General features: G+C 36.0%; 1 protein-coding gene and 1 pseudogene across 1 annotated transcript in view; one reads left to right on the forward strand and one right to left on the reverse strand.

Moving 5' to 3' along the window:
- The window catches only part of HOOK1 (hook microtubule tethering protein 1), a 59,942-nt gene that overhangs the window by 6,031 nt on the left and 40,886 nt on the right, over positions 1-13,025 (reverse strand). The window contains exons 16-21 of the mRNA XM_036257050.1: positions 12,395-12,488; positions 10,713-10,747; positions 10,080-10,162; positions 9,370-9,470; positions 6,553-6,654; positions 3,472-3,540 (exon numbers count right to left, since the gene is read on the reverse strand). Of these exons, the coding sequence (XP_036112943.1) occupies positions 3,472-3,540; positions 6,553-6,654; positions 9,370-9,470; positions 10,080-10,162; positions 10,713-10,747; positions 12,395-12,488 (484 nt within the window). The remainder of the gene's footprint in view (positions 1-3,471; positions 3,541-6,552; positions 6,655-9,369; positions 9,471-10,079; positions 10,163-10,712; positions 10,748-12,394; positions 12,489-13,025) is intronic.
- On the forward strand, positions 1,656-2,334 carry LOC118626978 (annotated as a pseudogene).

Here is a 13,025-nt window from a genome sequence, read left to right on the forward strand (position 1 = left end):
TTTAACCAAGGATATAAAAGACCTGTACTCAGAAAATTATAAGACACTGAAGAAAGAAACTGAAAAAGATACAAATAAGTGGAAACATATACTGTGTTCATGGAGAGAAAGAATTAACATCATTAAAATGCCCATACTACCAAAAGCAATCTACAGATTCAATGCAATTCCTATCAAGATACCAATGACGTATTTCACAGAACTAGAGCAAATATTCCAAAAATGTATATGGAGCCACAAAAGACTCCAAATAGCAATAGCAATCTTAAGAAAGAGGAACGAAGTTGGAAGAACCATGCTACCTAATATCAAACTGTACTACAAGGCCACAGTTATCAAAACAGCATTGTACTGGCATAAAACAGACATATGAATCAATGAAACAGAATACAGCCCAGAAATACACACACACCTTTATAGTCCATTAATATTTGACAAAGGAGGTAAAACATACAATGGGCTGGAGATAGTCTATTCAATAAATGGTGTTGAGAAAACTGGATGGATATATGCAAAATAATGAATCTAAACCATTACCTTACACCACACACAAGAATACACTCAAAATGGATTAAAGAATTTAATGTTAGCCTTGAAACCATAAAAATCCTAGAAGAAAACATAGGGAGTAAAATCTTGAACATTTCTTATAGCAATATTTTCTCTGATATATCTACAAAGGCAAGAAAAACATAAAAATTAACAAATGCAACTACATCAACCAGAAAACATTTGCAAAGGAAACCATCAACAAAATGAAGAGACAACCCATGAAATAGTAGAACATATAAGTGGATACATCTGATAAGGGGTTAATATCCAAAATTTATAAAAAAAACTTATATAACTCAACACCAAAAACAATCCAATTAAAAAATGTGCAAAAATCGTGAATAGACACTTCTCCAAGATGTATAGATGGCCAATAGACATATGAAACGATGCTTAAAATCACTAATCATCAAAGAAATGCAAATTAAAATACAATGAGATATCACCTAACACCTGTCAGAATGGTTATCATCAATAAATCAACAAAGAACAAGTGTTGGTGAGGATTTGGAGAAAGGGGAATAAATTTGCACTGTTGGTGGGAATGCAGATTGGTTCAGCCACTGTGGAAGGCAGTACAGATACACTTCAAAAAATTAAAAATGGAACTGCCTGATGACCCAGAGATTCCACTTCTGGGAATTTTTCCAAAGAAACCCAAACACTTATTCGAAAGACTATATGCACGCCTATGTTCACTGCGGCATTATTTACAACAGCCAAGATATGAAAGCAACCCAAGTGTCCATCAGTAGATGAGTGGACAAAGCAGCTATGGTACATTCACACAGTGGAATACTACTTGGCCACACAGAAGAAGAAAATCTTACCCTTTGCAACAACATGGATGGACCTGGGGGATATTATGCTGAGTGAAATAAGCCAGTTGGAGAAAGGCAAGTACTATATTTCATTCATTCATATGTAGAATCTAATGAACAAATTCAACTAACAAGCAAAATAGAGACAGACTCATAGGGAGCAGGCTGAAAGCTCTGGTTGGAGGGGGGTGCACCAATGCTGGTGTGGTTGAAGGACTGAGCAAAAAGGAAAAAAAAAGATAAAGAACTAATGGACCTTTTTTCCGGTTTTTGCAGCGTGAGGAATCATGAGCAGCAAAGTCTCCCGCAACACCCTGTACGAGGTGGTGCGGGAAGTCCTGCACGGGAACCAGCGCAAGTGCCGGAAGTTTTTGGAGACGGTGGAGCTGCAGATCAGCTTCAAGAACTATGACCCTCGGAAGGACAAACACTTCTCGGGCACCGTCAGGCTTAAGTCCACCCCCCGCCCCAAGTTCTCCGAGTGTGTTCTGGGGGACCAGCAGCACTGTGATGAGGCCACGGCGGTGGACATCCCCCACATGGATATTGAGGCGCTGAAGAAACTCAACAAGAATAAGAAACTGGTCAAGAAGCTGGCCAAGAAGTATGATGCCTTTTTGGCGTCAGAGTCTGATCAAGCAGATCCCACGAATCCTGGGCCCAGGCCTGAATAAGGCTGGCAAGTTCCCTTCCTTGTTGACCCACAATGAGAACATGGTGGCCAAAATCGATGAAGTGAAATCCACAATCAAGTTCCAGATGAAGAAGGTTCTGTATCTGACAGTGGCTGTTGGCCACATGAAGATGACAGACGATGAGCTTGTGTACAACATCCACTTAGCTATCAATTTCCTGGTGTCATTGCTCAAAAAGAACTGGCAGAATGTCCGGGCTTTGTACATCAAGAGCACCATGGGCAAGCCCCAGCGCCTGTACTAGGGCACAACTTAATAAAGCACACTGCTACCATTAAAAAACAAAAAACAAAGAACTAATGGACATAGACAACAGTGTGGTGATTGAGGGGGGCTGGGGTGTGGGTGGAGGTGGAGGAGGGGATGGGGAGATTAGTGGTATTGGGAAAAAATATATATATATTTTTTAAAAAGGCCACAGGAGAACAAAGAAAACCAGACATAGTCCTCAATAATAACTAGGATGATTAACCCATGATGGAAGATTCTGGGAACACCTCAACACTTCACATGTAATGTCCTTCAAGGCCTTGCTAAGCCGAGCCAGATTTGACCAGAGAAGGGAAGAACAAGTGCAGACAAGAGGTACAATGGCATGAAAGGAACAAGCATGTCTGAGGAAGAGTGACTGGACAAGCAGTTCTCCGTGGTGAGATACAGGGTTCACATGTGCACCTGTATGAATGATCTTCTCTCACACTACGTAAGCAACACTGAAGGTGGGCAGTGGTTGCATTATTATCTATTCTAGCTGATCAGAGTAATTCAAAAGAACCATATGGATCATGAAATGCTACTTTTCTTGAAAACATCCTACAGATACTAAGGGTAAAAAAGTAACATACATTTAAATTATTTTATACTATTTTTCTCCTTGTTAGAACTACTGAGAGTGTTCTATGGATTTTTTTCTAAATGTAAGAAATACATTAAAGGACACACTGAGAGGCTTTATTGGATGTTAAAATAAATGTTTACTAGAAGCACTTACTTTTGCATTACACAGATAGTCAGACTTCTAAATAAACCTATTATGGAACATAAAATGTTTTAGCCAAAGGATGCAATTCTTAAAATATTTATGGATTGTCATATGTGTACTTCACATTCATTAACGAAAGGTTGATGAATCATGAAATCAATGTACTGATTTCAAAAAAGTCAAAATCAACTGAACACTAAACTGAAATATATAGTCAATTTGGATTATGACCAACATTAAAGAAAGAAGAAAAAAAAGAGAGAAAATGCCTAAGTGCAAAATACACAGGGTAACTTTTGCTTAAATATATAAATGTATATATACTAATTTGTGGTATAAAATATATTTCCATCAATGGTTCCTAGTCAAAATGTTTGATAACTGTTCTAAACATCCAATCATTGGCTAAATTTCCACTCACCTTATTATACCAGGCAGAAACAATCAGTTTTTCTTCACAATCACGAAATTTTGTTACTTTACACTCACTCTGGAAAAAGATATGAAGACTATTAAAATTCCCCAAATAATCCCAAATTACTAAAAATAGAATCATTTCTGCATATGTTCATTATTGAGAGAATGTGATGAATGCATTCTGAGATACATAAAATCGTCAGAACGTAAACTGAACCATGGAGAAATGCATGTACAACAGCTTTAGAAAAGAGTTGGACTGTGATGATAAATCTTTATTTCAGGAATTTTACTGATACAACAGGTATTAACAACAACAAAAACAAACAAGAAACTTGTGATTCTTATGCTACAGTCATCTATTATCAAGAAAAAAGTAACAACTGGTTTAGGTAACAAAACAGAGCTGCTCCTATTGAGGAGTCAAAAAAGGAGAAAGAAGATGTAATAAAAAATATCCCAGAAAATTCTTTAAATCTCCTATAAAGCTTAGCGCGAACTTTTCTCTCAGCTCTGAATGGCCTGTGTGCTTACTAGATTGCCTGTGGTTGTAGTTACATGCCACCTTAGAAACTGACATCTACTTTTTAATTACTCTAATACAACTAATTTTATAATTTTTTTGAGTACCAGATATACTTGATTAATAAAAATATATATAATCTTAAAACATGTGCATGTTCCCATAGCAAGATGCTAATGACACAAAAAGCATACAGGAAATGAGGCAGGTAGATGAGGCCTTTCTTCTGGCTCATACCCATTCCAGACAGGCAAACACTCCCCAAGAAAGATGGCAGACAAAATAACTTCTGCCATTTACATTACTTTTCTCCTTTTCATTTTCTTCAGTGTACGTATATATTAAAGGCCCAAATGCTGTGACTTAACTGAAGTTTCTCCTCAGAGCCCTAGAGTTAAAGGCACCATTCTAACATCACAGGTGGTAGGGAGCTGCATTTCAAGCACCAACTCATTGGTTTTTACTGGGAAGTAAACAGTCAGAGCAACTTAGATTTCAAAGATTCAGTCCAAGTCTCATTACTTTACAGATGAGGAAACTGAGGACCAGAGAGGAAAGGTGATCATTTTTTAAAATTGCTTTTTAGGGAGAGAGGAAGGGAAGGGAGAGAGAAACATTGATCGGCTGACTCCTGCACAGCTCCCCCTTCCAGGGATGGAGCCTGTAACCCCAGTATGTGCTCTGACCAGGAAACAAACTAACAACCTTTCGGTGCACGGGATGGCGCCCAACCAACTGAGTCACACTGGCCACGGTGAAAGGTGATCACTTTATTTATTTATTTATTTATTTATTTATTTATTTGAGAGAGAAAGAAACAGCGATGAGAGAGAACATTGACTGGCAGCCTCCTGCACGCCCCCACTGGGGATTTGGCCCAAAACCTGGGCATGTGCCCCAACCAGGAATTGAACAGGTGACTTCTTGGTGCATGGGTTGATGCTCAACCACTGAGCCACACTGGCCAGGCAAGGTGATCACTTTAAGATAAGTTACCAATAAAGCTGAAACCCTGGCCTCTGATTTATGTAATATTTAATGGTGAGTACAGAGATTTAAGATACAGTCTCTGGCCTCAATTCACTCTGACACAATGCAAACGATGCTACTGAGGGATGAATTCATGAGTTTAAAGTACATAGAGTAACTGAAGAGAGAATTAATTTTGCCTAAGGAATACAGGAAAAGCTTTATAAAGGAAGAGACATTTGAGTTGGATCCTTAAGAATGAATAGCATTTTCTCGGAGAGATAACCTCAACCAGTGCTTTTTATAACAGCCAACATGGCCTGAACAATTTACAGAAAGTGCACATAAGGCTGTTGTGTATTCTGGATGTTAAAGTCTTTAAATCTTTAAACGAAGTATTTTGACCAGTCCATATCTACTGGCTCAGAAGTAAAACAAAGAAAGTGGTAAGTAAACATAATGTGTTTCTTTGAAAGAAAGTATTCCTAGTTGATTCAAATAGAAACCAATGATCAATTATGAGAATTTCAAGGTGAGTATATAGACTTCAACAGGGCTCTGCAATCACCCACATGTTATTATGAGGAAGTATATACTGACTTCAAGAATATCATCGAATTTCATAATAGTATTAAAAACAGTAGTGTTATAAAACACATTGCAAAGAAAATTCGAACATGCCTGACTATAAAATTGAAGAATATATAATTCCATACTGATAAACTTATACTTTACCGAGCTCATAAAAACAATATAATCACTGATGCAAAAATAACCTTAAAATTTAGACAGTTAGCTAACTAATGAGAACATGTTACTATCATAACTTTGCATAGTTAATAACAGACTGCCACTTTATTCTAGGGCTTACTGGGATTTTGAAGTACTTCCCTCTCTAAAGGATTCGACGTCTTAAGTTTGTTTGGGTTCCAATGAGGAGCAGGGAGAAGAGATAAGATAAATTTGGTTAACTGAATAGTTTCCTGTTTAAAAGGCAAGCTTGGTTTCTTCCTTTCGTTTTTTTTTTCCCCAAAATAAATTCTCATCCACATAATTTTAAAAGGAGCATGATAGTGGAGTCTTTTAAAAACTAAGAGACAGCCCTAGCTGGTTTGGGTCAGTGGTTAGAGCATCGGCCTGCGGACCAGTGACTTTCAGGTTCAATTTCAGTCAAGTGCACATACCTCATTTGCAGTTCATCCCCAGCCCTGGTCAGGTCATGCAGGAGGCAACCAGTTGATGTGTCTCTCTCACATGGATATTTCTCTCTCTCCCGCTCTCTCCCTCCCTCCCACTTTATCTGATGATAAATGGAAAAATATCCTCAGGTGAGGATTTAAAAACAAACAAAAAAGCTAAGGAACATCCACAGGCTTGCAGTTACAGAGGGAGGGAGACACAATGCAGCAGGGTGCACAGACTGGAGGGACCAATCCGTGGGCTGGTGAGATGCTCTGAATAAACACGCCCAGTGCTAAAACAGTTTCTAACTTCTTGTGAAACTTGATCATTAATGGCAAATATATGTCAGCAATTAATTACCAAGATTACAAAGAATAATTAAGAGGAGATGCATGAATATGGAAGTTTTACCTCCAGGATCTCAATTCTTCTCTCTTTCTCTGCCAACTGCTTTCTAAGTAGCATTATTTCAGCTGATGCTGGATTTAATTTGGGATCTAAAGTTTTTATTACCTGTTTAAAAAAAAAATTATGTTCATTTTATCTTATCAAATGTCAAAATGTAAGAACATAGTCTATAAAATCAGTGTTAGTGGAAAATTACCCAGAAAGTGATGCAGCAGCTAACTAGAGTGTCTTACAATTTAATTTGAATTACAAAATAACTTATTCTAGAGATGAATAAAAATGAAAAGATCCCCATTCAAAAATCAAATTTCCTTTCTCCAAGGCTCAGTAATCAGGGATAGTTATTTGGCTTTATCAAACTTAGAGCATAGAGGTCCTGAAGTAACCCCTTTCATATTTATCCAACGTGAGTTTTTTAAAAGTTAAAATGAATTCAGTAATTATAAAGGAACTTGCTGATTGTACAAAGTATGAGTAATACATACAAAAATCCCTAGTAATAACCTTTTTTTTAACCATCATTATCTAGTTAAATGTAGTAATTTAATACAGAAGATTAATATAATAGATATTGGTGATTTTGTCTGCAAACACTAGGGCGCCAATCACATTCACATAAATTACTAAAAGTTGAGTAAAACTCAGATGTTTGAGTATAACAGTGTTCTGAGACATTGCTAAATAAACTATGTAGAACTCAGAAACATCAGGAATAAATTACAAGCAAAAACAAGTTTCCAATAATAAGGTCACCTATATGATGTAATTACAAACCCATTAAAATATTTACAATTATTTAACGAGTTAGGAAAATGTTGTGTATAGTACAGGGTATAGAAAATAGTAGAAAGGTAATGAGCCCAACAGCTTCTGCGGTCCACTCAAAATGATGTGCTGAGTGCTGGATGAGGCAGGCATGTGGCAGGCCGTGCGCAGCAACTCGTGAGACCTGGTGCCTGCCTTCACGGGGTTCACAGCATATAGACACAGGCACTTAACTACAGACAGCAAATCATAACCTGTTACCTCTAAGTGATAAAAACTATGGTTGTAACTTTTCTGTATTTCCTGAATTTTCTATAATGGACATACGTCACTATTTTAACCTCTCCCCCAAATAATGTAAGGGGAAAGAAAAAAATCATTTAATTTGGGATTAAATTTACCATATAAGCAACTATTTTTAAAATAATAATATTCGATGATGGCACGAATGTGGTATTTTGTCATTGCTTTGTCCAATTAGCTCTAATCCTTTTAGAGTAGCATTGAGAAATGTATAGTAAGCATCTTATTAAATGATCTTATCCTTTGACCTAAGATTTCTATTTCAACCATTAAGCTAGGAACGAGATTAAGATAATAAATCAAAAGGTTTCTATGTAACTATGTTGCCTATAGTCTTATTTCTAGGAACCAAAAAAAAAAAAAAAAGGAAACAAACTATTTTCAACAATAATATGGCAGCTAAATAATTGTGCTATACCATACAACTGAAGGTTACATAACCATTCGTTTACTTTTGCAAAGTCCATTCTATAAGTGTGATAATGTCTGTCTTATTCAGTGCTCTAAGACTAGGGCTAAGCATAATAGGCACTCAATAAATATTAAATTACACTTATATAACATGAGGAAATTATTTTAAGTTTTAAAAATACAAATCATATATATGTGTATATGAAGCAGCGATAACATGCATTGAAAAATATGCAGTTAAGAAAATATTCCAAAAGGTTAACTGTAGTTGTCTGTGGGAACCAACCTTTCTATACTTTATATTTGTTGCTAAAGGCATTACACTTTTGTACCTAAGAGCATCTGAACTGTGGCACAGAATGCCTGGATGTTTACCAAGCCTCCCTGCCCACTAGAAGCTGTGTGTGGCTCCATGCCTGAGTTCCACCCCTGCCGTGAGTGTGAGAGTGGTTACACTGTTTCCGTGCTTGACCATTACATACCTCCTACTCATTACATACCTCTCCCCCTCACCTACGAGGTGGGCAATGTCAAGTGAACTTGGGAACTGGCTGCTTAAGAAGGCAGAGCCTCTGTCCCCACAGGGCTGTGGATGACTGCACGGAGCAGTGCCTCCCCACTGATGATGGATTACATATAAATATAAACATCTATCTTGCTGAGCCTTAACATCCTGTGGTTTACCTGTGGCCACAGGTATTATTTATGCCTGAATGAATATTATATAAAACTTAAACAGAAAAAGGGCAGACAATGCAGTATTTTAAAGGTTCATCATAAAATTCTTTTTTTTCATTCAGTAAATTGAAAACAGAATATTGACACTTTGTGAGAGGACATTTACAGTTAATTAGGAAAATATATGGTATTCATGAAAATAAAAGATTTTATGAGAACACTGCTTACAGATATTTAGTAAAAAGTATAAAATAAAGAAAAAGAATAGTGTGGTGAACATCAGAACAGTGTTTAACTGTCTAAGCTAGACTAAATGCTAAACTAACTTCAAACAAATTTAAAAAGCTAAATTTTCACAAAAGGCAAATGTGCCTTCTTTTTTACAGCTAGAGACGCCATACACGATAGCCGTCATTTTCTCTAACGAGGTCACTAGAGTCCATGTTTAAACTGTTTCCGTGAGCCATGTGTTTGTTTTTCCTGATGCTAATGAGTGGGAGGGAGAGAACCGGAGGACTGACCTGGAAACGCACCAGGAGCCTGACGGGCAAGACAGGAGGGGAGGGGGGAGACATGCTATGGAAAGGAGCAGTGCAGTCAGGTGGAGCAGCTGATTAGCACCTGAGTCACACAGACTTGAGCTCTGTAAGATGAGTCACTCACATTCCTTGCTTTCTCTAAGTACATTTTATATCGTTCCTCCATTGCTTTCATATCTTCATCTTTCTTCTGAAGAGCAGCTTCAAGTTCACTGATCTTTTGTGCTATTATTGAAAATGAAATGAAACATGACCAATTACTCCCTATTTAAAATACTCCATCCTGACACAGCTATATATTTATCACATGTATTTTCTAAGTACTCATAAGAGAACTTAAAACAGAAAACTTTTATTTTTTGTAGTAAATTCTTGTCTAAAACTTGACTACAACCAATACATCCTCGATCATTTCGTATTTTTTCTTTAAAATATCTATAATCTGCTTTATCTAGCTATTTCTCTCCTTTCTATCAATGAGCAAATATTACTTACAGTGTAAGCATAACCATCACAAGAAAAAATAAAACATTCTTTTCATACAATGTTTGAAGTTCATTTTAATCTGATTTTAAATCATTTTATTTATATTTTCACAGCATTAATTTTATTACATTTCAAAATGTTTGATACTCCTATATATCAATCAGTTCATTTTATTAGATGTACTTTTTTGCATTACAATTACATAATTTATTAATTAAATCACTAAAAATTGTCACAGTACTTATTTGCAATGTACGTATCTATGCTTTGTCCAAAGACACATACAATTCTTGTATCTGTTAACTAAAAAGGGCAAGTCCTTAGATCCCGGTTTTGACAAATACCTACCATTCTGGTTTACATCTGGCTGAAGATCTTCAATGAGCTCTTGTTTCTTCTGTAATTCTTCATGGACCTCTGTTAGTTTTTCCCTAAGCAGTAGAAAGAAGAGCAAGAAGCTTTGGAGCCAAACAGATCCAAGAATGAAAACTGGTTTTCTGCCACATAACTTTTGTGGACTGTGGGCACCTCACTTTCTGATGCTTACTTTCCTCACCTGTGAAATGGAAAAATACCTGCCAAATATTATGGGGATTGCTGTGAGGATGTAAACTGGCTGGCACATGATGGCTGCCAAAAAAGTGAAATTATTCCCTTACCACTTCTGCTTCCTAAGAAAGGTAAAAGAAATATATTATAGGATAAACATCCCACATTTCCACATAATCTAGTTGTGATAGTTGCCAGCTTTGTAAACTCTTCAAATGGCATTAGTAATTGAAAAATGTAGTAATTTGGGATCATTGGAAGGCAGGCTGAACCTTACAGTATGTTTGCCTTTTAGCTTTCTGGTAGCAGTGGTGAACATTCAATTCACATCAGGGCACTTGCTTTTATAAACATCAGAAAAGGACATTAATTTTAGAACCTTTTAAAGCCCTTCCCCTTTCAGGTTTGAAACAAAATATCAGTTTTACTTACATATGAGCTTCCAACTTCTGCTTTAGGTTGCTGGACTATAAAAATCAAAAACAGTTGCTGTAAGGTGACTGTTGTGGCAAAGATGAATTTTTCAGACACCAGAATCTCTTTACCTCTTTTCAAAAGTGTATTATTTAAAGTTATAAATGTATTGAAAATTTGTATTTCTAACAAAAAAGTTTTAAAAACATAAAATTTTAGGTATTTTTCACTTCAAAAGGAAAGGAAAAAAGAATAGGAAATGTAATAAGAGGAGTACAATAGCAGAAAGGAAATGCTTCATATTTCTGAATACAATGCAAATAAAATTTGAACTTGAAGAAAAGTAGAAAATACAAGCTAACTGTGACATATGGAGGAGTATCAAACACTTAAATGCCTAAAAAATAATTTATTTAAAATAAAATTTTTAAGATTTTAGGCCTTTAATGATTAATGAATTTAAAGACTAAATTAACTACCTTTATAATAAACCTTTATCATTATAAGTGGAAACACTTTAATATTACATCAAAATAAAGCAATTAGATTTTGTTAAAAAATAAACTTTAAAACATAAAATTTCCTCTTTAAAAAAACAGGAATTTAAGTTGCAATAGTTCTGTATTATCTACTGAATAGCTACAGAGTTTAAAAATATATAATTTGAAATATAATTTGGACACCAACACAATTTTCTTAATAAATTTTAAATCTTTAAAATACTTCAATTCAAAATATACTCCTCCAAATAGATTCCATTTTAAAATTATTTCCTAATGTGCCTTAAATATATATTTATATTAGAGAGGTTACAATACCGTATATATGCACATATGAGATGCCGCCATGCATGAGACGATTTCTATTTTCCAAGCCCCCAGGGAAAAAAGAAAAAATCATTTAAAGTATAAAAAAAGGCAGAAAGGAAATGTAACCCTTTCAGTCTTCCTTTTCATCTCTTTATTCTCCTTAGTTGTCGACCCCATCAACACAGGTAGAATCACCTAACTTTCCATCTAAGCAATGTCTACCTAACACACAATTAGCACTATCTTTTTGCTGTTGTCGTAAATACATCGCTCCCTCAATCATTACTTCTTTTCCCTTCTATACATAGAGATCAAACTACAGGAACACTGCCAAGTATATTTAGGCTGTTTAATCTCTTTTAAGTGCTCCTCCTTCTCTGCCCTCAAACTATATGCATCAAAATCCATTAGAAATGGCAAGGTAATGAGTCAGTATGGAAGGAGGCAAGAAATAAGGGACAATGTGTTTAAGATCCTTGGGAGGTTGGTGTAAAACACTTCTTAACTACTCTTTTGGCAGAAATCATTTTCTCATTCTTTAGAAGTTTTCCTTAATTCTGGCTGATGTTTACTCTAAGGTTTTTCTCAGGCCAGCCCTGTTTGGGTTCCTAGCAGAACTGTGAAGGCCTCAATTGCAGCATGTTCTCAATCAGGAATTGCCATGAACTTAGTACAGCTGTTGAAGTAGGACAGATAGAAATCACCTTCCAATACATTTGATCAAGTTATAGGTACCAAACTGGCAAAATCACTGCATCTGTTATGCAGATATATACGGTATTTAAGGGTATCATCAAGGGTAGTACTTTCAAATACAAGATTAATTTGGGCATCAGGACCAATTACAGAGAGTCCACAGAGCAGAATTACTATAATTTTTAAGTTACTTACACTTTCTCCTTCCAACTTGGAGCCTTGTTCCTGTAAAGACTTCTGGAGGTCCTCAACCTGCTGCTGCAATTCATGGATGCGCTCTTTGCTCAGCCTATTTTAAGATAAATCTTATGTGTTTATCTGTATTGAAAGTCAAAGATCTATAAAGGTGCATTTATGCAATTTAACTCATAAAGTATGCATTTAGTAGCAATAACAGATGCCGAACAATGTTCTGTGGCTAGGTATAATATATAGTATACAGAAGGTTACTTTCAAGGAAATAGTTAATAAAAGAAGACATTTTTATCCCGAAAGCATATATGCCTACTTTAAAATTTTTAAGGTACTTTATGTGTCAGTGATGAAAATACAACATTTCTACACTATACTCACCAAAATAAAAATAAGTAAACTAGCTCAACTTTCCTATGGTTCTATTTTTTCTTTATTGGTTTTTAGAGAAAGAGGAAATAAGAGAGAGAGAGAGAGAGAAACATCGATGAGAGAGAACATCTATTGGCCGCCTCCTGCACGCCCCCCACTGGGGATCAGGCCCACAACCTGGGCATGTGTCCTGACTGGGAACTGAACTGGCAACCTCCTGGTGCATAGGTTGATGCTCAACCACTAAGTCACACCAGCCGGA

This window comes from Molossus molossus, unplaced genomic scaffold, assembly GCF_014108415.1.
Source record: "Molossus molossus isolate mMolMol1 unplaced genomic scaffold, mMolMol1.p scaffold_m16_p_12, whole genome shotgun sequence".
In the NCBI taxonomy this organism is placed as follows: domain Eukaryota; kingdom Metazoa; phylum Chordata; class Mammalia; order Chiroptera; family Molossidae; genus Molossus; species Molossus molossus.